The sequence below is a fragment of the Camelus dromedarius genome, chromosome 5, assembly GCF_036321535.1.
Source record: "Camelus dromedarius isolate mCamDro1 chromosome 5, mCamDro1.pat, whole genome shotgun sequence".
Classification (NCBI taxonomy): Eukaryota; Metazoa; Chordata; class Mammalia; order Artiodactyla; family Camelidae; genus Camelus; species Camelus dromedarius.
The window spans coordinates 81,216,752-81,242,820 of record NC_087440.1 but is presented as its reverse complement, the minus strand read 5'-3'; the positions used below and the strand labels follow the sequence as shown (position 1 = coordinate 81,242,820).

General features: G+C 44.0%; 1 protein-coding gene across 9 annotated transcripts in view; it reads left to right on the top strand.

The window, feature by feature from the left end:
* The window catches only part of FOXN3 (forkhead box N3), a 366,752-nt gene that overhangs the window by 197,452 nt on the left and 143,231 nt on the right, over window positions 1-26,069 (top strand). For all 9 annotated transcript variants that reach the window (XM_064486179.1, XM_031454169.2, XM_031454168.2 and 6 more), the window contains one exon: window positions 4,819-4,955. In XM_064486179.1, coding sequence (XP_064342249.1) covers window positions 4,819-4,955 — 137 coding nt within the window. The remainder of the gene's footprint in view (window positions 1-4,818; window positions 4,956-26,069) is intronic.

Here is a 26,069-nt window from a genome sequence, read left to right as displayed (position 1 = left end):
CTAATCCATCACCAAGTCTGGTTGGTTCTCCAGATTACATCCTGAAGCTGTCCTCCTTTGTCCGTCCACTGCTGCCACCTGGTCACCTCGGGCCTGGGCTGTGGCATCAGCGGGTCCTCTTCCATTTCCGACCCATTTATTTTTCACACGGCAGCAAGTTCCTGTCTTCTAACTCACCACTCTATTTCCTTCACAGCAGGCATTACAGTCTGTGATGATCTTGCTTGTGTCTTTCTTTCCTTACTGTCTCCTTCTCCCTCCAGAATCCAGGCTTCAAGAGAGCAGCTGCCTTTCTGTATTGTTTTGTATTCACTAGTGCACCCCCGGGTGCCTGGCATGCAGTGGGTACCATATGGGTGAGGGAAAGGACAGGAGTGGGTAGTGTTGGTAACACCCTTGGAGACAGCATATCAAAAACATCAAAAGGGCTTGTTTCAAATTCACCACAAATGCATACCCAGCTCCCTGGCCCATTTTGATATGGGTCCTGCCTCATTAACCCCCTTCCCCAAGCACAGCCCCTCCCCCGCGCTGGGCATCACAAGGAGGGAGGGCCGCCTTCACTTCCAGAAGAGGGCTTTCTCCCTCAGAAGCCATGAGGAGGAAGGAAATGGAAACCGTTTTCTTAGAAGCGTGTGCTACCTTGTAATCCAGTGTACACCAACACACGTGTGTACTCACCTACACAATTCTCAGCATGTCGCTTTAGTACAGATACTTTCCAGTCTATTCGGTTTGGTTCTATTCTGTTCCACGAAGGCAGTGCTGATTGTGACCCATTACCTTGATTTCATGTCCCGTTAATGTATCATGGCCGAGTTTGTAAATAATGTTTAAAATATGATACGTATCCTCAGGAACGCACAGCCCAGTGTGTGGCAGACTGACCAGGGCTGCCGTGCGGGTCTGGAGAGCTGTAGGAGCTGCCAGGGACCCCCCAGGGCCCAGCCCTCTCAGAGAAAAACACATTATCTTTAGATGTAAGATTTAATTTAGATGTTACTCTTACCTCTTTTCTCTAACCTTTCTCACAGAACAGTTCTTTCTGCAATATAGGTTCTCCTTGTCTTTTCCCCTGTTATGAACTGATGTTTTTATTGCTAACAAGGAGTTGGGTGTTATTCCCCAGGTGATTTTTAATTAAAACAACAACTTGGCCTCATCTATATGTTTTCACTCATTTTTTCCTTTTACTTTTCACATTAGTTTTCTCAAGCTGTGTGTGTGTGTGTGTGTGTGTGTGTGTAAGAAAGGTCTTCCTTCACAGATATGTTTTTGTCTTAAATACATATATGTACATATATATTAAAATATATTTTTTAAAGATGAAAATGTATCTTTGCATGGAGATCTTTCTTCCATAAGGGAAGAAATTCCTTATTTTGAGTTACTTAACATTTAATAGTGCATGGTCCTCACAGTTATTATGGTAAAAGAAAGAAAATCATATCCTTTAGATGAGATGCAGATAATTCTGAAAGCTTTGACCCTCAAACTTATTACACAACACTAATCACATTACATCCCTCTCCCCCCTGTTAGGGGCATTAAATGTAATTTTTCCTGGCCGAATAAACTTGAGCATTCTCTCCTCTGCATATTTCCATTTTAAAAGTTTTCAAGTCAACCTTTTTACTATTCTGACTGTTACCTGAAACCAAGGAGAACGCTTGCAAATAAGATGCAGTGCCAATACTAACTCCTATATATAAAATAGATAAACAGCAAGGTCCTACTGTACAGCACAGGGAACTATATTCAGTACCTTGTAATGGCCTATCATGGAAAAGAACATGAATATATACGTATGTATAAATGAACCACTATGCTGTTCACCAGAAATTAACAGAACATTGTAATTCAACTATACTTCAATTAAAAAAAAAGAAGTTAAAGAATTTAAAAAAAGAAAAAAGATGCAGTGGCAGCCCTTTTCTTGCTCCTTTCAAGCTCCGCCTAGAACTGTCCACTGTAAAATCACTAAAGGGATTAGCGGGACCAACAGTGTCCCCATGGGTATGTCCTGAAGATGCTTTTAAAAATTTTTTTCTCTCTGGAAATTCTAAGTGTGAGATATTGAAATTGCTGTCTGGTCCGTGAAAAAAATCTGTCGGCAGTTCCAGACCACCCCGGCCGGAACATGCAGAACTGATGAAGGTGGGGATTGTGATGACTCAAAGCGCAGGCGGATGCCCGCCCGCGGTGAGCGGTGGCCCTGACTACGTGCTGACCAGGTTCGGAGTGAAACCTCAGCTTGATGCCCAGCGTGCGAAGACCTGGGCAGAAGAAAACTTGCAGCAGCGGGGAGCTTGTTGGGAGCACGGGGCAAGTGACAGGGGGTGAGGGGTGCATGGAAGGCAGGTGGGGGGCTGGCGGAAATCAAGGGGGAATGAAGGGAACTGCTAACGCCAGGTCCGTTTGCTGGAGGCCCTCCCACTGCCCTGCTGGAATTGGGCACTGCTTTTTTGATGGACGGCTGTGGGAAAATCAGATATTGAAAGGCATTGCACAGCCAGCTCTGTTCCCTTTCTTCTGTTCCTGACCCTTGCCCCCCAGATACTGAGTGCCTGTAGGTTCTCCACTATTCTGGGTATTTCCAGTCATGCCTTGGCTGGGCCCCACACCTGGCTCTAAGGGAGCAGGGGGTCTTTGTTTTGCCAATGAGGAAGCCAGGACTTTCTGTGGGACTGTGATTTGCCCAAGGCCACACAGGAAAGAACACCCGTTCTTATTCTAACTCTGCCTCCCTCTTGTACCTGGATCAGTTACCTTGTGGACCCCACCCACCCCCATCCTGCGGTATTTTTTCCTCTTTTGGTCAACAGTAGTGCAGTGTAATAAACAAGATGCTTGGGATTAGGAGAAACCACGTTCTTGGCTTATTGTTATTTCCCTTCATTTCTTTGTCATATTTTTTATTCCCTGTAAGGTTAAACGGCCCCACCCTGAAAGCCAGCTTGATGAAAAGAAAAGCCCTGTGGTTCCCAGAACTGAGATAATCTCATTGCAGAAACGTTTGGGTTGCACATGGGCCCTTGGCCCTCCCAGGAGCTGGTCTGGGGACTTGTCTTCTAGTGGATCAGAAAGGCGGGCCCCCTGGCAGCCTTTGAAGGAGTCGGGCCGGGACCACTGCAGCCCAGCAGTATCCCTGCTTTCATGGTTGGTTTTACAGTGTCCAGATTTGGTGGTTAGTGGCCCGGCCCCTCCTCCCAACACCTCTCCACCCCTCGGCTTTCGTTCTCTTCTAAGCGTGTCTGTAGCTTTCCCCAAAGGACAGAATGGAGGGTACAGGGCTGATCACTGATGGCCTGCCTGCTTTACCCAGAAAATCTCATCCATCCCCCTAAACTATTTTGGACTTGAAAATATACACATGCTAGGGAAGGCCACGTAGGGATGTTGACTTTTCCAAAGTTGAAATCTTTCATGTCTTTAAACATCCAGATGGTTAAACTAGGAACTTTGGTATTAAGCCGAGGTAGGTCAGCCTGACTGGGATTGGCTTTGGGGTCAGGCCTGCACCAGAGGGGGTGGGTGACGGGGGTGATCAGAGACTCCAGTCCCTGACCTTTGACTCTGCTTTGAGCGGTTCCCTATGCCCAGTGCACCAAGGCTGTAGATAGTAAAGAATTTTAACGGGGTCTGTGAATGAAATAACTGTAAGTAAACTATTTGGTAAACTGATGACTGGAATACAGATTATTAAAACTTCTTTAAAGATTTTAGGAATCACTTATTTTTAGTTCTCCTTCTGAGGGATTTTCTTGGACTTTCCCCCATGTAATAGTTACATGATTTTCTTATTTGCTTTCTAAATCTTTCTGTCATCAAATAGTTGTGAAAATAAGAGTCAGTTGGCTGGAGGCATGGGGTGGGCCCGCGTTGATATAATTTGACTTCTTTTCTCTCCAAATCAGTAAATATTTACAAATGACCTTATCAAGCAGCTTGGGTACATTCAGTCACTTGCAAGCGTGCAGCCAGAGCAGGGGCCGCCCATCGGTCTGCCGCCACTGCCAGCGGGCCTAGAGGAAGACCTCACATTTGCTTTATAAAATGCTCTGCACAGAACGAAAGCTTCCAACTGAGAGTGGGCCTCAGAGCACGTCTCCCTCTTCCATGGAGACAGCTCAATAAAATTTGCATTTTGAAGTTTAACTTCTGAAGAGTCGGGTCTGGAGCAGAATCCTGGGAACTGAGGCATCCAAAAAATAAATACTGGATTCTGGCTTAGGGTTACCACTGCTGCCTGGGCTCTTTTGTGTCTTCGGGAAGGTTATTCCAGAATTCCATTGGAAGCTTAAATGTCGTTCTTTTGTAAGTAGGAAAAAAACAAGTGGATTACTTTTCTCTTTTTGTAAAGTGGCACCCTGTCATATGGTTTGAAAACGTAACTGTCAAATATTTAAAGCAGGGACAGAATTTTGAGGGTGTCTCTGGCCCTCTTTTCCCCTCAACCCTTGAAACCTGACACATTTAAAACTCACTTTTAGAAGAGAAGACACATGTTCTTCAAATTTGACACTGAAAAATAATAAAGGGTTTTGGTCTGTAGGATAGAAAAATTACAATATTATTGTATCAACATCACCTGCAAATAACTTGTTCATTTTGTCAAACTTCATAGGAGTAGACGGAAGTGCATCGTATGGTATTCTGCTGTCAGAGTATAATATTGTAATTAAGGCTGGCAAACAGTGAAGAAAGAAGAGAATGGCTTTTAAACATAAGTAACTATGATAATAAATCTACATCTACTTGCTGCAAAATACTTACTGTCTTTATATTAATCACTTCTGTATTTCAATTTTTTTGCAGAGTATCGGGAAAGGGTCATTGTGGTGCATAGACCCAGAGTATAGACAAAATCTAATTCAGGCTTTGAAAAAGACACCTTATCACCCACACTCGAATGTGTTCAATACACCTCCTGCCTCTCCTCAGGCATATCAAAGGTAAGCCATCCAGACTATTCTTTTTTTTTTTTTTTTTTGTCTACTGAAGTTGCATTATTTTGGCAGGGACAGGCACTGAAACTAATCTAATAGGCTGTATGATTTTAAAAATAACTAGATAAGTGAGAAAGAAGTCAAGCAGTCTTGCAGGCATGTCCATTGTATTTTCTGCAAACCTTACCGCTTCTGCTGCTTTGGAGGAATGTGTTTCCTTCCAGAAGGGCATCGTGGTGGGTGAAATAATGTCTTCCCGGGTAGAAACATTTACAAAGGAAAGTCGAAAGCTTTAACGTCTCAGTGTGTGGCGGTTTGTCAGGATGAGAGTCCAGGAATGAGTCAGGTAAGCGAGTCCGTCTTCCCATCATCTGAGCAGGAGTGGCTCCAGGTGTTTCACGGAAGGACCCACTCCGCTGTTGTCATCCCCGTCTCCATGTAGACGGTGCTCCAGAGCGATCACTTTGTTGTGGTTACTGGGTGTTTGGCTCTTTAAGGAAAAGAGCAAAGAACAATAGAGACTTCGCTCTTCAGATGCCCATTTGTTTTGAGACTGAGGTCACGGGTGCCATTTTTTACAGAGATGTAATTGGAGGGGAGGATGCATGGCCTGTCATTTGAAAAAAAAAAAGGAGGGGGGCGTTAATGTTAGATTAAAAAAAATAACCACGTAACAGAAAACCAAACTTTAAAATTGGTTTTCTCTTACATGGTGCTTGGGTTTGAAATCTGTTCTTCAATTCTACCAAAAAAAATTTTTTTTTGTTTAATGTATAGAAATGTTTAACCACCCAGTTAAGAGACATGATCCTTGGACTTCAAGTTCATGTCAAGGAGGAATGCATAGATTTCAGTAAATTCACAGTCCACATCATTGCAGATTCTTTCCCTAGTCTGGTGTTTGTTTTGCAGAAGGGAACACAAAGTGATCATCTAAAACAGCATTAATGAAGTTCTTGTGCATCTCAGTTGAGAAGCATTCCATCACAGGCCCTAGACAATCAGGCTTCAGCAAGAGACAGGGAGGAACAGCTGGGCTCTCTGAGAAGACTGCTGTATGTCTGCCTTTGCTAGGCGATTAGCGTGATGGTAGCCATAGCAACCGCAGCGTCTCCATAGTAACGCGTAGCCGAGACAGGTGCAGTTGCATCACAAGGCTGTTTGTTGCCTGGCAAAAGGACAGGCCATTAGTACTTAGATATACGCTGTTGCCTTAGAAACAAATAGCCCTACATAGCAACTACAGTTGGTTTGAAAGATTTGAGGGGGAAAAAAAAAGATTGTAGCAGCTTTGGGGTATGTTCATAAAAATCAGTGGACGCATACTTTACTGGAAATGACAACTTGAGGTCATATAGCTGTAGGAGATAAAATGGGATTTTCCAGAGCAGCTCAGCCAACATTGTAGAATTGTCCAGAAGGGCAAAGCCATATGCTTGGTTTTCTCCTTGTGGCCGGAGCCACTGCTGAAATGGGAGAGAACCGGGATTGGGGTGGAGACTTGCCGACATACACAGTCAGTGGGGGAGGGGGTGACCCTTGCTACTGGAATGGTTCCCGGAGTCTCGTGTTCCTTTGTCATTCTGCTCTTGTATCTCGCCAGACCCCACAGTAAACCCTTCCCTTCCTCCCAGTTTGTACCTCGGAAGTGTTTCATATCCTTTTAGTTTGAAGAAGTTAAGACCATAAGTGTTAGTCACTGGGTCTTATCATTGGTTCATTTAGACTAGTATTTTGTTGCCAAACATGACCCCAGGGGAAACACAGTAATTATTTAATAATTTGAAGGATTAGAACAGAGCCCTCGGGGTTGCAGGAGGAATGCATACTCAGGCGAGAGGCTTTCTGAGCTGGCCTAAGCTTAATGACTTCATTTGATTTTTTAGTAGAGGCATAAAAATGCAGACAAACTGGAACTTTTGTAGTGAAAATAATTTCCAAACGGAAACTTCAGATCTGAAGTTTTCCGGGTCTGTCACATCCAGTTCCTCTTCTCCTAGTGAACTGAGTTAAAAAAAAAATAGTTTCTGTATCTACCTATGCTGGAGCTTCTATTTCCCCTCCATAAAGGTTACTGGATGTAGAGTGAGAAAACTATGAGATTCCAGCCTACCTCTTCGGTCTTAACTCTGTAAAAAGAAGTCACTTTTTCTCTCCTGGGGACTATAATCCCTTCATCTGAAAGCTTAGAGTTTGCTTGAGCATCCTCTAGTGTGTCTGATCGTACTTAGGGTCCTAAATGCTGGATGATTGTACAGTGTTTGTATAGCTGACAGTGATGTATTCAATTCCCTTCTAAGTCATCGGGCCACTTGCTGACGTGACTTGGGGAAGATGGAACTGGGACAAAGCAGGTCATTCAGCAGGGACCCAAATGCCAACTTGACAGGATCTGGCCGGGTTGGCTGTGATGCAGGGAATCACCTGTCAGCCCTACAGGATTGCTGTGCGGGGCACCTGGGAGGCGCTTTCACGGAGCTGGTACTTAGCATGCTGAAGATGGTGATTATACTGGGTGGGTGGTTATTGCCAGAACTTGCAGGTGTGCCTGGGAAGTAGGGCTCTGAACCAAGCTGCAGGTGGCTGGGAACTCTGCAGGGAAAATGAGGTCTCTGAAAACACTGCCCCCGAACCTTGTTCACATCCAAATACAATGTTGAGTATTGTAGCACAGAGACTCGCGTCCCTGCCTTCTGGTCTACCCTTGTGGATGTTTGTTGGGGTGTTCCTCTAAACGTGCTTCTGGGATACCACCTTTGTGAATTATTTTTAATTGAAATGCAGATTTCAGTGACACTAGCTCTCATCTTAGTGTGTTAGAGCTGCTGTAACAACGTAACAGCTGAGACACTTAAACAACAGAAATTTAACTTCTCACAGTTGTGGAGGCTAGCAATACAAGATCAAGGGGTGGGCAGGGTTGGTTCCCTTTGGGGCTGGGAGGGAGAGTCTGTTCCATGCCTCCTGCCTGGCTTCTGGTACATGGCTGACAATCTATGGCTTAGAAGTATCACCCAGCTCTCTGCCTTCATCTTCCTGTGTACTGTCTCCAAATGTCCCCTTTCGATAAGGACATCGGTTACACTGGATTAGGGGACCAACCTATGCCAGTATGACCCCCTCTTCGCTAATTACATCTCCGATGACTGTTCCCAGATCAGGTCCCATTCTGAAGTACGGGTGACCAGGACTTTAATGTGACATTTTGTGTGGAGGGAGGGGACGGGGACAACACACAGTCCATCCCATAACAGCCCTTTTCTTAGATAAGGCATTTCACTGACAAAAATATAGAGAAACAGAAAGTAAGGAAGTGTTCAAAAAACAAGGATGTCAAAGGTATACCAGAGCCAGTCTGAATTTGCTCCCAGTGGCCAAAGCTGGGACAATTTGAGCAACAAAATAAATAACATAGTATTGGGTTATAACCTGAAATATAAAATACATATATATGAATCCACACTGATATAAATAAATAAATGCTCAAATACATAAATGAGAGTAGAGACAGATTTCCCATACAGAAGAATTCCAGGTAATTTATGTAGACATTCATCATTCAAGGAGTTGGAGTTTACCTCCCCACCCCTTGCGTGGCTGCTCTTACTTCCAGAGAGAAGAGTATGGGAAAAGGGTGGAAAAGAAAGTTTACTGTGGAAAACCTGGCAAACACTACCTCAGCCACGTGATCAAAGCTAACATCACCTGTGATGTTTAGTTGACAGTTTGTACCTTTGATATGATGTCGAGAAATTGTCACTTCACCTCTGTTGTCTTCCTGCCCCAAACCCATAATTCCAGTGTAATCAGAGGAAAAACATTAGACAAGGTTTGGTCCCCAAAGAGTGGGTGGAACATTCTTCAAAATACCTGACTAACAGTCTTCAAAGCTGTCAGGTCATTAAAAAAAAAAAACAAGGAAAGTCTGAGAAACTGTGAACAGACCAGAGGAGGCTGGGAAGACATGATGACCAAATGGGTAATGGGGTATCTTGGATGGGTTCCTGGAACAGAAAAAGGACATTAGGGAAAAACTAGTGAAACAGGAATAAAGTGTGCAGTTCAATTACAGTAATGCACAAATGTTGGTTCCTTAGTTGTGACAAACGTACCATAGTCACAGAAGATGCTGACCTCGGGCAGCCTGAGTGCAGGTTATGTGGGAACTCTCTGTGCTGACTTTGTAACTTCTCCATGAAAGAAAAAGCAGTTCCCCCCTCCCTGTGCACTGACTAGTTGGGTTTATCAATTTTAAATACCCAGATCATCCTTGTTGTAACAGAAAGTCAGAATCACTGTATCACTGAGCGGTCTGCCCGACCCACCTAGAGTCTGCCTCTGTCATCTTTATAATACGTCTGAAGAGCTGGTTATCAGGAGCTCTTTCTTCTACCTCATTCTGCTGAGCTGCACAAGGGTCGTTGACAGTTCTTGGAACTTCATTTCTGTGAAATGGCACTCAGCTGTTCTTGGAAGGGTCCCCGAGGCCGGCCTGGCCACACCCAGTCAGCTTCCTTTACTTCCCAGCTTTTACCAGCGTAGCCTTCAGACTCCAGATCTGGAAAGGGAGGGAGGCTAGTGCACTGGATTTCTTGCCCATACTTCTTCAGAAGAGTCCTGTTACCTGTTTTGATGGTTATGTTGCCCATGCCCCTCTCTCCTAGACATGAAATTTCTTCTTTCATCCCTTTTTTTTTTTCAATTTATTATTTTTATTTTATTTTTATTTTTATTGAGGTACAGTCAATTACAATGGGTCCTTCTCTGGTGTACAGCACAGTATTCCAGTCATGGATATACATGCATATATTCGCTTGCTTTTTTTTTCAGTTATAGGTTATTGCAAGATATTGAACATAGTTCCCTGTGCTATACAAAAGAAACTTTTTAAAAAAATCTATTTTTATATATAGTGGCTAACATCTGTAAACCTCGAACTCCCAGGAATTTCTTGTTAAAGAATATGCATATTTTAATGCTTTTAATATAGATATTGCCCAGTTGCCTTCCAATTCTAGATTCTGTTCCAATTTACACTTCTACCAACTTTTTAGGAATTTCCCCTTTTCTAATCTTTCTCCATGTCTAATGGTTAAAAGAACAGTTAGTTCCCCAGTGAGTGACCTTGACTTTTATGACTTTGTTACTTTACAGTGGGGGTCCTTAAACTTTACAGTACTAGCTAGATTCACGCCCTGTAAATTGAGGATGTCCCACAACAATGTTTATGACAACAGATTGTTCTCAAAATTTACGTATATGGATTTATGTAGTATCTGTGCTCTCTGGTATTAGGCACCAATCCAAAATCAGTTTATAGAAAAAATACTGTAATCGTCTCTCACCTTAGGTAGAAACAGGTTTTACGACTAATCAGACAGTATGGTTTATAGAAAATTTCCTGGGTGCTCATTTTTCAGAGAAGGGAAATTTAATAAAATATACCTAATTTGAGAGCCAGCACCAGTGTCGTTTTGTGCTTCCTTTCTTCCAAAGAAATCTCAGCGTCTGATCTGCCTCTGTCTGGTCTGTGAGACGGGCCAGCCACGTTGGCTCTCAATGCACGTAAACCCTGATTGAGGGGACTTGTGTACCCAGACATACCTTTCAATTTTTTTGTTTAAATATCTTCACTCTAAAAATAATGACAGCATGTTTTATATTTTGTATAAAGTATTGTAGCCTAACATGCACGGAGTTAGAAAAACCCACACGATTTTCATTTGCTGATCTAGGTCTGAAGATTTATTTTTTGGATGACTTTCTCTAAAGTTGACAGAGTCAAAACACTTCAAGAAAGTTTCTGTTGCTTTCACCTTTTTTTTTTTTTTTAATTCTGAACATTTAAGCTTATCATTTATCTCCTAATGTTTCTTTCTCCTTCTCCAGAGCAACTTAATGACTCACAAAAGATACATTAATGGCCTCTCCCTCCCTAAAGAGTTTTGGCCTTTCAGATATGGAGGGTCTTCATGAAAATGACCGATTTTAGTGCTGACTCAACAAAAGGTTTTATTTGTATCTTGCCTGTTGCCCTATTCACATGTTGTGAGCTTATTCTTTTAATTTAAAAAAATGCCTACGTAGCAGAAAAATACCGCTAAGGATATAGAAATTGTACAGAGTGGTCAGTATATATTTGAATTAAGGAAATCATCAGGAATTCCTCACCAGGTAAGTAAGTGTTGGGGAAGGAGTGAACTGGTAACGGCTGTGGGGGATCTGGTAATGGCTCTGGGAGGAGGTGGGGAAGGTGGGGTGTTTGGGGAGCTCATCCTTTTAGACAATTATAAGATTAGAAAATCCTTAGAATGTTAAGCTTGTTAACATAACCATGTTAATACCACCACTAAAATGCTGAATTTGCACACAGCAAGAAATAGCTTATTCATTGCTTGGATAGCGTCCAATAATTTTTTTTAACTTTTAAGACATCTTTCATTCATCTCATTATTCAAAGTGGTGTACATTTAATTGTTGGCAGAAGAACTGCAAAGCCACAGTAAAATCAGTTTTAACTTGCACTGAAGGAGTTTAATTGTTAGATTGTTGTGTCGTTGCAAGTTTCAATTCAGTCAAGCATAAAGAGTGAATGTGAAGATTTAGACCAGTTGCATCATTATTACACATTACACTGCTTATATTTACTTGTAAGCAACATATTTCCTGGAAACCATAAATAGTTTTCTAAATGCTCCTCATATTCAATACACTTACTTGTGTAAGTATAATTGAAAAGGGTGAGGTATTAGGTGTTTTTAAAGCATAAGCTTAAACTGCAACTTTATGCTTAGAGTCATTTATTAAAGAACATTAAATTAAAAAAATCAATATGAAGCATTGTCGTGCTAAATATATAGAAGGATGTGCTAAATTAATGTGGTAAAATGGATATGGGATTGAAAGACAAGATTTTCTAATAACAGCACTTCCCGTTTTAAACTTTATTTTGCTAAAAAATTGGAGGAGACAGATCTTAGAAGAAGCTTAAAACTGTAGGGGTTCACTCATAAATATAAAAAAACAATGCTCATTTACAGTCTGAGTTTTAAAAATCCGTTAGTTAGCTATAATTTTATTTGCATATCAAATCATATTATCTATTGACTTCCATTCTATTTTCTGAGTTGGTCTCAGAATGTTTTTAATCTCAGCATTTGCCTTCAGTATGCTGTCCATTGCACATTTCATCCTCATTGTGTCCTACATTTATTTTATTTAAATGGAAAGTAGCCTCTGTTATCTTTGAGCACTTATGTGGTAGGCATATCGCATGAATATTTTTCCCATTCATCCAGTTTTGTTCTGTTTTCACATTCACTTTGAAAGTTGAATGTTTAAGCAGCCGGGCTGATTATACCTATTTTACTCAGTAAAACTCATGGCTGAGAGAGCCACGTGGAGTTCTTTTTCATCCTCTGAACTCTTAGGGTGCCCTCAGTCTCCAGTTTGTCCTCCACTAGCAGAAGTCTTAGGATCTCTTGAAATCTACTACTGATAAATTTCTGTTGCTCTAACTCCTGAGAGGTTCTGTGTCTCTAATTCCTAGTTAGGAAGTGAAGTGTCGATGAACTCAGTAGGAGTCTGAGGTCTTTGCAGATTTGCTTCCTGTTTATTTGCATCTCCAAATAGCCGGCAGAAGACATGACAGATTCCTGCATCTTAGGCACTGTCAGAGGAGGGCGATGCAAAGTGGGGCTGACCTGCATTCTGCGTATTTGTCAACCCCCTCAGCTTCTCCAAGGGGGAGAAATTGATCCATGTTGGAAATATGAAAGAGCTGTCAAAAAACAGGAAATCAATGATGTACGGTGTGAAACAACAGACCACGTGCTCTTTGTTTTGAAGCAGTGTAAGACTGGCACATTTTTCATCACAACAGAAAATTAAAACCAACCACTTCCACGTCTAAGATTCCTTTTTTTTCCTTCTTCTGGTTACACTAAACACTCCTGGATTTTATAGATAAAAAGGAAGGTGATTAAGAAGTAGAATTGTACTATAATTAGGCTGAACATAGAACCCATCATTCATAAAAGATTTGAGGAAGACAGAATGGGGGGGAAGAATTCATTTACTGTAAGTACGTCAGCAGTGACTTACTTTGGTCAAAAGTGTGCTGTAGGTAGTTTTAGGTTATATTAAGAAAAGATGATTATGGGCAGTAATAAGGGCAGTAATTCCCGCGTTCAGTGTGGACCAGGCCTCACTGGGAAGTTTTTGACCAGGTGGAAGGGGCACTTGGAGATACGGAGAAAAGTGATGAGGCTGTCTAGGGGACCCACCTGTCACTACAGAAGAGCTGGAAATGTATCATCTGGAGAAACACCTTCAGAAGGTCAGCGTGCCAGCCGTCTTCAGCTTCCACTAGGAGGAATTTGGATCCAATGGGGTAAACGTCATAGAAAGAAAGTTGGGCTCAATGAAAGAAAGATCTCTCCTACAGAACAGCATCTAACACTGTGCCAGACACGTACCAGGAGCTGGGGAAATGTTTGGGTTGATGAGTGGGTGGGTGAATGTTTGGGTCGTGTGTGAACGAGCTGCCCTAGGGATGCTAGTCCAGATGAGATTTAATTATTGCTGGAGAAGTGCACGGTCATCCCTTCCAAGTCTTGAGATGTTCTGTTTCTTTGTCTGTTGAGCTGCAACCCCAGGAGAGTGATGGAGTATCACCCCATAGCTTGGTGTTTGCAGTTCTCCAAGCCCACAGTGTAGGTTGGAAACAAAACGCAGGGAAAGTGTGCGTGGCTTTGTTACTCAGAAATGAGAGGTCACGTTCTTCTCTTGAAATTGTTAAGCCTGGATTTCAAGGCCACGATGGGACTAATTTCGTTACTCCTCGTCTGTGTCACCCAGCTTTTTGATTCATGCCCTATAATTACCTCCCTGTTTTAGTGACACTTCTTTGCATTTCCTTCCGTGTGAAGAAAACGATCACTGCAGTGTTTTGCCAAGCAGAAGATCATTTCCAAAAGCTGTCCATCACATCACCCAGACCTTCCCCTGTTGTTTATCCACTGAATTAACCAGAGCAACACCCACTCTTTGTAGGAGTCTCTGTGGAAGAGCCAAACCTGTGTCCTGATTCAGTAGCATCACGTGTTCTGGGCCAGTCTCTGATCACATTCTTAACCTTTATTTTTTTTCTTACACAAGGTCCGCATCACATTAATTGTCAAAGCATCTTTGAGACTTTGCCATATGTGTCAAAGGTGCAGAGAGAGAGTGTGAGAAGCATCCGAAATTCCATATTAATTGCTAACCCTTGCTGATTTTTAATTCATCTAGAGAAAGCATCTGTAAACCATGGAGGCACATTTTAAATCCTAACTTATCTCTTTAGATTGAGTTGCGTAATCACGGTAGTCCAAGTTGAGACATGTTCAAAGTGTGTTTATCTACCCAAGTCTCTCTGACAAACTTGGTACCTCCCAGTCCCCAACACACACTCCCCATCTAGTTTGGCAAGAATAAAAGTGCGGGTGAGGGGTAGTGAAGCACTTAGAGGAAACAAGTAGAAGAATTTTAGTGGCTTCCTCCTCTTCCTCCTCCTTCAGTCCCCTCCCCCTCTTCTTCCTCCTCTTCCTCTCCCTTTCCATTTTCCTCTGCAACTGTGGGACTTATAGGCGAAAGGGTTTTTTTTAACTACAAGGAGAACTAAGTCTAGTATCTTAGGATTCTTTGGGGCTAGAAATTGGTACCCTCCCACGGTTTCTTGCTTGTAGAGAAATTGAAACACATAGAGAGAGTTCCCCCCTGTCAACTTCCAGCAGAGTTGTCCCTGGAGGTGGTGCTCTGGAGGGCTTTGGTGAGTTCCCCAGGCCCACAGCCCCCTGCCCAGCCTCATGTCCACCCACACTTGCTGTGGAGTGGACCCCAGCTGGTCCTGCAGGTGGGTAGCTGGATGCAGCAGCTGTGAGGTCCTCGGGAGGAAGAGGCAAGTCTGGAACAACAGTAAGGAAGCAGAAAAATGAAACAGATCTAAAGATCTTAAGGTGTCCAAGTGTGGGACTGGCATCCCCAGCCCTCCCCCACCTCCTTGCCTGTCAGAAGCCTGCCCTGCAAGTAGACCAGAAGGCAGACAAGGTGCCCTGCCCTGACTTGGGCCTGTCCCCTGTGAGTTTTGGTGCCCTTGGGCAGGTCCTTCTGTCTCCCTGGGCCTCAGCTCCTCGTGCAAGAGGACACATGATGGAGCACAGCCTGAGAACCCCACACTTGCCCATCCCCAGGGCCCCCCCTCAGCTCCTACAGGCTGGAGCAAATCCCAGTAAGTCTCAGAAAGAGACGTGGGTTAGAACCTCGCCTGGGCCACTCACTAGCTATGTGACCTTGGTCAAGTTACCTGAACTCTCTGAGCTTCCGTTTGGTCATTCCTATTGTGGCATAGGCATACCTGCCTCAAAGAGGTGCTGTGGACATTAACTTAAGTAAAGGCTTTATCAACTGCATTTGTGCCTGGCCCGCACAAATAAATTTCTTCGTCCTCACCCTCACAAGACTTTCTCTTGATAACTGTGTAGTCCTGTTTTTACACATGCTGCATACTGATTTGCAGTATTTACACCCCTATATATTAGCTTGCATTGTAAAGTATCTTTTTATAGTTTATAATCTGTAGTTTCCCCTAGATTTCCTGTGAAAACCAGGATTCTTTTGGAGTTCCCTTTCTCTGTGATTTAACCCCGCATTCAGATGTTATTCAAAAGGTATTTATCAGCGATTTCCCTTAGAAAGCACGGTGCAGAGTATGTGAATAGTGCAAAACATATTCTTCTAGTTGCTCAGGGATGCCCCGGAGTAATTGGCTACCCTCCCTCCCTTTACTGTCACAAGGCAAGGGATGTGTGGAGGGGAGGGGAGCTCACTCTGTATCCATTCCCTCTGACCATAATTTAGCAGTTTTGTGGTGGTGGTTTTCTGGCCTTCCGCCTCCTCCCCCATCCATCTGCCCAGGCCCTGGTGTACCTCTGGGTATCACAAAGCTCGACTCTTTGGACCAGGTCATTCTTGAAGCCTGAGAGACCTATCAGGCTACTCTGGGATGGAAATGTTATAAATTCCAGGCTTTTGACTCCAAGGCACCAAATATTGTCAGAGGACTGAAACATTCTGCAGCTGCCATAGAAAATGCAAATGTGCGTAAGGTGGTGCCGGCCAGGAATTGCTCCAGCTTTGTCTCATTCATTATTCCTTTGAAAAGAAGCCTCCCTCTGCTCCTTACTGAAAAGAAGCCTCCTCTGAACACTTTCTGCAGAACAGAGCACTTGAAAGGTAAGGCGCCCCGGCTCTCCCTTCCCTCATCATAATGGGAAAAGTTTTCACCGCAGGCTGGCCCAAACAGTCAATTGTGCGCATTCTCTACCAGATACATAATCCGCGTTTAAATCTCTTGGCAGCAACTCATTAGTTTTTTTTCCCCCCTACATTCTTTTCCTCTTTGATGAGAACAAAGCGGTCTCCTCCCTGCTCCAGATCTTGCTTCTTTCTCCCAGGAAATCTCACTGTTCCACTTTCATCCTTCAAGAAGAAAGTCGCCCAAAGATTGTCTTTCCCTGCCTGCTAAAAGATGGTCTTGGTTCTCTGTGCTTTAAAATCTGGGTTCAGAACTCACAAAGGTGTGATGCCCCGGGCCCTGGATCCTGCAGGAGTTGTCCTGGCCATCGTTTGTGGCCTGCCTGCCTGAGACTCCTCCCTTGAACAGTGACTCTGCCAGGCTCTTAAGGGGCTGTTCTTGAGAAAGGAAAGGTTGGGTATATGGGAACTCCAATTGAATTTTACTCAAACCTTTTGAAGTTCTAACCCCCTCTTACCCTCACCTGAGACATGGGGAATATTCTGTCATCGCTGTTATTGAAGTCAAAGTTACAGGGAAACCAACCTGAATTTCTCTAATACAACTCTTTCATACAGAGTATGACAGATACCTCTTCCCACCCAATATTCCCTATTTCTGCAAAATGAGCTGTGTAATGGATGTAAACTCTTTAGCACTGTAGGATTACAGGCTGACCTCGGAGATCCTGCGGGTTCAGTTACAGACCACCGCAACAAAGCCAATGTCGCAATAAAGCGAGTCATAGGAGTTTTCTGGTTTCCCTGTGCATATAAAAAGTTATGTTTACACTACACTGCTGTCTTTTAAGTGTGCAATAGCGTTATGTCTAAAAACCCAGGGTACATACCTTGACTTAAAAATACTTTATTGATAAAAATACTGTCATCTGAGCCTTCAGTGAGTCATAGTATTAACATCCAAGATCACTGATCACAGATCACCATAGCAAATATAATAGTAGTGACAAAGTTTTAAATATTATGAGAATTGCCAAAATGTGTCACAGAAGCACAAAGCAAGCAAATGCTTTTAGGAAAATGGCACCGACAGACTTGCTCGATGCAGGGTTGCCACAAACCTTCAGTCTGTAAAAAAAATGCCGTTGATCGCAAAGGACAGTGAAGTGAAGCAGAAACAAATGAGGTGTGCCTGTATGAAGGATTTGAAATTTAGTTATCCCCCCCTGCTGTGAACCCTAAACCATTGTGGATTTGGTGTGGGAGGCAGAAAACCAAACATTTATTGAGCGCCTGCTGTGTGCCAGGCTTGGTATAACAGACATCATATATGCAACCTGTTTTAATTCCTATAAGAACCTGATGGGATTGATTTTATACATGTGTTAAATTTTAGAAAACTGAGGCTAAGGGAGGTCATCCTGTACCTGCAAACAGCAGGTCACCCAGCTCGCAGGTGGCTGAGCTGGGACCTGAGCCTCAGAGCCTCACTATCCTGACTCCAGACACTCAGCACTTCCCACTGTAATTCGCCATCTTGTGGTCACTGCCTCTTATGGAAATATTCTGCGGTAGCTGATGGGCGGAGAGGTGGGCCTGAGAAAGGAAGGATGGCACAGCACTTTTTAAAAAGGCAGTTCGGGCTTTGCATATAATGAGGGTGGGACGAAGGAGAGCAGTTAGGAAGCCCCTACAGCAGATCAGACCTTTGGAGATGAGCATGCCGAGGAGGGAACAAAGCCAGCCGGAGGGAGACCCCTGGGGCCTGGGGATCGGGCTGGAGGAAGCTGAGAGGGGTCAACAGTTTCTCAAACTTGTGATTTGAATTTTATGATTTGGGATATTATTTATACTGACTGTTTAATAAGAAAAAATAAATTCAGAGTTCTCAACATTGAGAACTTGTCCATGGATTCCACTCTCAGAGAGAATTAGGATTTTGTTTTGTGTTTTCCCTCTAAGCCTGCTTAAATACTTTGTCATCTTTGGGAGTAAATGGCCACACAGCCATCTTTCTAATCATTTTTTATGTGTAATTTGAAAAAAAAATGTTTGTAGGGAGAACTGACAAGGGCTAACCACCTTTTGGGGTTGAGTATGTTTCTCTTGGTCTTTGTCGTTAAAGCAATAGATTTTGTTAAGATTCTGTTTTAAAAAATTCTCTAATTATTGGCCCGTACCTCCAAGATGTATGAACTTGGTAAATATTTGTGAAATCAAGTGAATAAGTGTGATTAGCATCCTTTATTTGACACTGAAGTCATAAAATGGATTAAAGACACAGAATTAATTTTATTTCGTTAAGGAATAAGCAAGTGAGGATTCTTCTGAAAATACGTGGCTAATTCTGGTTGACCCACGTATCTACAAATGAAGCTGTAAATAACTGCCCAGCCGGTGCTGTGCAAGTGCATGTTTGCTAAGGCACGACTTAGATTGTAAGAAATGGCAAAGCTCTGCTGGTCATTTTGGTTTGTTTTGTGCCGAGCTGAATGGACTGCTTGAGAGGCAAAATGCAACACGTGAGGATGTTTTCAATCATCTAAAAAGATGTAGGAGTGATACTACATTTGAGAGAATCAACTGAAATAAATGTGCTAGACCACTGAGCTGTTTTGCCCTTAGTGGTTTTAACAAAGTTTCTAGATTAATATTAAGGGAACAAGGGATGGGGTGTCAGAATCACTAAGGGGGCTTTTTAAAAATTATGTAGGATGTCAGTGGTGGGGGAGGCTGTGTGTGTTGGGGAACTTTTCACTCAAATTGTTGTGAACGTAAAACTTCTCTAAGAAATAAAGCTTTATTTTCTTTAAAATCTTTACATGAATATATCGATGACATGACCAGAGAGTCAGTTATGGTATTACTGTGGTGGGTATTTGCCTCCCTCAGGAAAATGCAACAGGAAAATCATGCTGAGAATTACTGTCTTATGTCACAGAAAGTTGAGGCAGAAAAGAACTTAACATCACCCAGTTTAGTTTCCCCAAATGGTACTTCAGTGAGCAGTTTCCAGAGATGTTAGGACTCTACTTTTGAAAATGTGTGCAGTTTTCCGGGGTCAGTAATTGGGAAATGCCTCTCATGATAACTTCTTTGTACTGAGCTAATTCAGATGTTTCCCACGCTTTTTTTTTTTTTGCGGTGGGCGGGGCACACTCATCAACATGTTCTAAGGAATACCAATTTGGGAAAAGGTTATCTAAAATAAGGGGACTTCAAAGCGCTAGTTGCTACTTCCTAATGGGTTATGAAATCAATGTAGGGGTTGCAACCATTCTTTTTTTCTTAGTGAAAAATAATAGAAAATACCAGAGTGCATTGCACATGGGAGGGTAAATGTTATTTTGTGACACTTTTGTTTCAGTTGTGTATGTGGGTTAATGTGAACTCAGTCATAATGAAAAATCTATTACTACGGATGATGGCCAAAAATACATTGTGGAGAACCCTGGTCTAATTCAGTTCCTCAGTTTTATAAATGAAAACGCTGAGATCCGTGTGGGTCTGAGGAGCATGTGGGGAGTTAGTGACAGAACCTGAGTCCACTCCTCACCCTCTGTCACCCACACTAGTGCTCTGCCCAGTCCAGAAGTCATTCCGTTTAAAAAGGAGCCCAGGTGGGACAACCTAACTGTCCATCAACAGATGACTGGATAAGCAAGATAAGGGCACATGTACAGTGGAATATTATTCAGCCTTTAAAAGGAACGATACTCTGACACATGCTACAACGTGGGTGAGCATTGAAGACATCATGCTCAGGGAGCTGAGCCAGACACAAAAGGACAGGTGTTGTGTGATTCCATCTATGTGAGGTTACCACAATAGGTAAACTCATAGAGGCAGAAAGTGGACTAGAGGTTCCCCGGGGCTGAGATGAAGGGGCAACCAGGGGATAGTGTTTAATGAGTATAGGGTTTCTGTTTGGAATGATAAGAAACTTCTGGAAATAGGTAGTGGTGATGGTTGCACAAGTATGTGAAGGGACTCAGCACACTGAATGGTACACTTAAAAAATGGTTAAAATGACAGATTTTATGTTCTGTATATTTTATCACAATAATAATTTAAGACTCTAGCCACAAAATAACCCTAATGTATTAGTAATAATAGTAATAAAAGCAGCACAGCGTTTCTCTTAGACAGACCTTGTTTTCCGCTCTAACGTCTATTCATTTATTCGCTCAGCGGCCCTTGTCCTGTGCAGCCCAGGCACTGAGGACTCTGGGGCAGACAAGGCAGGCCTCCTGCTCTCAGGAATCTCTGGAGCAGAGTGTGGCCACGTGTGGCCTTGATTCTAGAACCCCTGGCAGGTGGTGGCCGCTAGCATTTCCACAGGTGAGGCGTTTTACAGCAGTGAGCCACGCTTATCCGATGACCTTTTCTGTGCTAATAGCTCTGCTTTTCCAACTGCAGCATTTGGATAAACTCACAGTTTGCTTTTGGAAGGCCAAGCAGAAACATATGTCACGGTTTCTCTCTGGGTTTCACCCCTCTCATCAGTTGGGCTTCAACTCTGACCCACTGACAGATCGCCTGTTCTCATTTACTCCTCCCTCTGTCCTTACGGGCGATCTCCGGGCTGGCGGCAGTTTGGGTCTGAGAATCAGAAGACTCGGGGTGAACCATAAATGAGGGTGGGGGTGGCTGGATAGCGGGAATGGATGTCTGTTTCTTCTTCAGAGCCGGGAAGGCTCTTGCAGCTCCCAGTGCCAGGCGGCTTCTGCCCATCAAAGTTGCGGCAGATGGGAGTTGCACTTTGGCTCTGTTTGAGGACTTTGGAGATTTCTCTCTGTCCAGAAGGCACCCTTTTGCTTCCTGTCCCTCCGCTGGTTTTGACAAACAGCAGGCCTGTGCTTGCAGCAACCCTTGTGGGGTCTCTGTAGCCCTTCAGTCAGCATCCACAGTAAGGGAAACCAGGAGAAACTGCCTCTAACCTGAACCAGTGAAGATAGTAAACTTGGTTTACTGGGAGCTAAGAAGAGCTTCTGAAATAGTTTATTCTTGTGGAACCTGAACTTTGCCCTGAGGGCGGGGAGGTGGGGTGGCTGGTAGAGTCTCCCTGAATTAGGGGAATAGAGCATGCCATCGACCTCAAAACTCAGCATAACCTTGTGATTTGAAATCATATCCAGGGTTTCTCCAGCTTGGCACTGTTCACATTTGGACCAGAGAATTCTTTGTTGTAAGAGGGGTGTCCTGGGCATTGTAGGATGGTTTGTAATATCCCGGCCTCTGCCCACCAGATGCCTACAGCACCCCTCCCCACACTTGTGATGATTGAAAATGTCTGCAGACATTGTCTGATGTCCCCTAGGGGGCAAAATCGCCCCTGGCTGGGAGCCCCTGGCAGCCAGGGTTCTGCTGTGTGTTCTGAGCTTTAGGCTTTGAGGACTCTGTCAATTGTTATTCTGGAGATAATGGGGAAAGGCTTGAGGGTTGGTTGGTTTGAGTCTTGCTTTACTAGTATAAAACTCCGATCTTTAAAGGGTGTGTAAACTGCCACCCACTGGGAGAGATTAAATCCCTCGCACGGGTGTCCGGTGACTCCACTACCCGTGTAATAGGCTTGTTCTGTAATGGGTGTTGGGTTATGATTTCAAGTCCAAGTATCCTTGTCCTCTTTTCCTGCCTGTGACGGTCACATGGCTGAATGATGTGAACAAGTTACTCATTTCCTCCCCTGTGTCTTTCTCCCCCACACTGAAGTGGAGGGTGATACCTACTCTGCATCTTGTTAAATAGCCGCGATGTAGCCAGTTCATCTGCTGAGCTCACCTCATGGAGTGACGTCAGTTGTTTGGGACCATGGGATTCATCATGATTTTATTGCCTGTTCCAGAGCCCAGATGGATTCCCAGTTTCAATCTTCCAAAAAAGCATAACATTCATTTTCTTCTCCTAGGCTGGATAAGCTGGAATGTTCCATTATTTCAGCCCCCATTGTTTCTGGAGCTCCCGTGAATCATGCTTTGTGCAAATTTTTGGAGATACTTTGTTGACTAAGCTGGTTTCCTATCACACTCCAGTTGGAAAGGTGGACTTACAATAAATTTAATGTAACATGAGAATTGCTTTCTTTTTTAAAAAGATTTTTTTGAGGGGGAGGTAATTAGATTTATTTATTTAATTTATTTTTAATGGAGGTACTGGGGATTGAACCCAGGACCCTGTGCACGCTAAGCACGCGCTCTACCACTGAGCTATACCCTCCCTGCTGAGAATGGCTTTCTATCACCTGTACAAAGTGCTATGGCTTAACCTTCCTGCCTAGTTTGAAGCTCTTCCTAAGTCTGAAGAACTGATCATGGTGATGAGTATTTTGGAAGGTATTAGCATGCAGTCTGGGGCAGCACTGTTCTGGGAGTTTGACACCCTATTTTTTTTTTTTTTTTTTAACATTGACATTGGCCCCGGTTAGCCATGCGCTCTTACCCAAGTCACTTCTCTCTGGATCTCACTTCCTTGATTTAAAATGATGTGTATTGGATGGATCATCTCTGAGGTCCCTTCTGAATCCAGCAGTCTGTGCATATTATGATAATAATTTTGTTAGAATTATTAAGTACAATTATAATATGTTTTAGAGCTAGAAACCTCATGACCAGCCAGTCTTTGTGAGGAGGATCTAGCGTACGTTTTTACTGTGGGTTCCCTGCTCACCTGTGCCTGGTGGGGAGACTCTCACAGCTCTGGTGGGGTCAGAGGCCTTGCAGCACTTAGAAGGCCCCAGAGAAGGGGTAGACCAGAAGTCTGAAAGATTGAAACAGAGGTCTTGCCCTGAAGCCCCATGAAGAATAACTATCTCTAAATAGACCCATCAACTTCAGAGAATGTCTTTCACAGGGCTTCTTAGGGACAGGTGCCTTTTACCAGTATCATTCTGTCCACCTATGGAATTACATAAACTTAGCATGTTCAGGTTACCCATTCCTTCTGCACCTGGAGCTGTAGGTAAATTTGCTACCCACCTTAAACCTTGTCTCCACACCTGTCACTTCTGGAGCCTGCAAGCTCTATCCCCAGCATCCCAAAGCTGGTCGTCTCCCGGCAAGAGGAGCCCAGTAAAGGACGAGATCTCTAGTCGTAGGTAAGGGGAAAGAAAGATTCAGAGCATTCTTCTCTTTCTTCAAGACGGCTTTACACACTTACTGATACTTCAGTTGTGGTCTTGCAGGTTAATCTCCCCTTCTCCAAGAAACCACGTTGTGAACCCTCACCGCCTGTCAGAGTAAATTTCTCAAATCACCTGGATGAGACCTGGCAGACATTGCCTTATATTGTGGTCCTGTGTGTACATGTGCTATTTCTCTTAACAGATGGTAATCCTCTCCTAGGGCCATGATTGTATTTAACCACCCGGAAAGACCCCGCAGCCCAGGTCAGGCTGTGCGCATGCGTGTGCGGAAGGCACCTGGTAAATGCTGGTGGAGTGAATAGCTGCTTCGCAGCGTCAGGCACGGGGAAGCACGCAATGCATGGTGGTAGAATCGGACTGAATTCTAAGTGCTTAACTATTTCCCAGTTCTCTAATCTTTCTACTTTATGCCATTTACTGTGGGTTAGAAAATAAGATGAAGCTGTGTGTACTCAGTGAAGAGTGTAAGTGGCGGCTGGTTATCTGAAGAGCCATGGAGATTTCAGCTGTTTTATAGCTCTGACGCTTTTAATTTTTTTCTATTCTTTCCTCTTTTTTTTTTTTTTCGCAGCAGTGTTTACTATTTCTGGCCATTATGTTCACTAATACAAAAATTTAATTGGACTTTTTCTTTCCAGTTGATTATTACAGCCCCGTTTGCTCTCTCAACAGAGCCTGTATTGTGGGAACAAGAGAGATCAATTTTCTATCACAAAACTCAATACTTTTGACTAAAGTCCGGTGTGCCTGTGAGTGTGTGCCCCACTCCTGGCGACGTGTCGGGCAGCCAGAGAGGACTGTGGATTGTGAAATGGGCCGAGTATGCTAGTAACCAAGAGGAGTTTTGATTTCTTAGAGCAACGTGTGGAGCAAAGTTAAAATCCTGTGCAACTCTTGAGATTAAAAATAGGCATGTGTCTTGTTCGTTCCTCATGGTTGAGTATTTTTTTAAGTATCTAGGGAGTTGAAATTAGGTATAGAATGTGTAAAGGTTTCTGGCTAAAAAGCAGTCTTTTCTTTCAAGAGCACCCATGAAAGGTGTCCATTCCAGGAGGGCAGGGGCCTATGGTTTCGTTCATTCTTTCCCTCCAGGGTCCACACAGTGCCTGGTACATGGTGACTGGTAAATGTTTGTTGAGTTGGAATGCATGAGAGAAATACTAACTAGTGTTGCTTTTAATCACTGATTAAAGTGTTTTCTGGATTAAAGGGTCCCTGTGGCCGTGTCTCTCAGTCCCCATGAATAACGCCTTAGGGCTGCTTTCCGGTGTTGGAAGATGCTACCACGCCTGTCTTCAAGAGCTGCAGCTGTGTGCCTGACTTGGCAGGGCAGGGGCTGGGCCTGGTCCCCAAGAGGCACAGGTAGTGCCCAGTGCCACTCACGTAGCCCCTGAGGACAGGGCGTGAACTTGGGATGGGGGTCTCACACACCCAGCGCAAAGCCACCCGCCACTAGCTCCTGATGTGGGGTAAGTGATATAACCTCTCCTATAAAGCTGCGCCAGGAATCCCCGCTCCCCAGAGTGGATGAAATGGGGAAGATGGGAGAAAGGGCCCTGTAACCTCAGGTCCTTGGTGCTTTAGGGAATCTTTGATACGGTGCAGAGTTAGAGGCTAAGGCACAGGTGCTGGGAGGACAGATGTTGGCGGCGGGGGGGGGGGGGGTGCGTGCTGGGGGTGTGTTGGTGAATGTGGAGTAGCAGATCTGGGAGCAGCACCGTCCAGTGGAAGTTTCTGTGATGATGGTAACGTTCTGTTCCCGGGCTGTCGCACGCACAGCCACGAGCTGCATGTGGCTGCCCAGTGCTGGAGAGGTGGCCAGTTTGACTGAGGAGCTGAAGTCTTCATTTCTTTTCATGTGAATTTGAATATAAACCCATCACAGGGGAGTGGCTAGCTCATTGGGCGGTGCAGCTCTAGGGCCTTGCTGGAGCTTAAGGACTGGCAGTCTGTCCATTTCCGGGGGGCTTTTGAGGAACGCAGACTCTCAGACACCACCCCAGACCTGCTGGATCAGAATCAGCACAGGAGGTGCACGTGCACATCCGGATTTAGGAAACACAGGGCTGACGTCTGAGCTGCCCGGGTTTTTCCGCTGACTTCGTGCAGCTGTGGTACCAGGGAGGCTGGAACCTTGGTGCTGGGGGGTTAGTGCCTTCTCACCTACTCGCACGTCCTGATGCCGTTTCCAGGAAAGTCAAGCATATGAGTCCCTGTGCATCCCTGCGGCTGAGGGATCAAAGGAAAACGTTACGCAGCTTTTAGCTCCGTATTAAATGCTATTTTGCGTATTCCTCCTCATAAACCTCCTTAATCTCTATGTTCTGATGTTTTCTCGCCAAAAGGTAACTCTGTTTATCTTCCCACTCATCCCACTAGAGCTTTATTTTTCCTGTGACTTTGCCTTAAACTGGTAACGATGTGAGTATGTACACATACACACACAGACACACTTACTTTCTGGATGTTTCAAGCCAAATCGGTACGTCCGGGCTGTGATTCGCTTAGTGCTTCCAGGGCTCTGGCTAGTGATAAATATTTCCAAAGGAATAAATGGCATTTTCTCTTCAAGTGAAAAGAGAAATGTCCCTCACCTTGGAAAATAATCATTTCTCTTCTGTAGCAGTCAGCTGAAGCAACGACAGAGAACTTCGCAGGTTTCTCTGGCATCTACCGGCCGTACT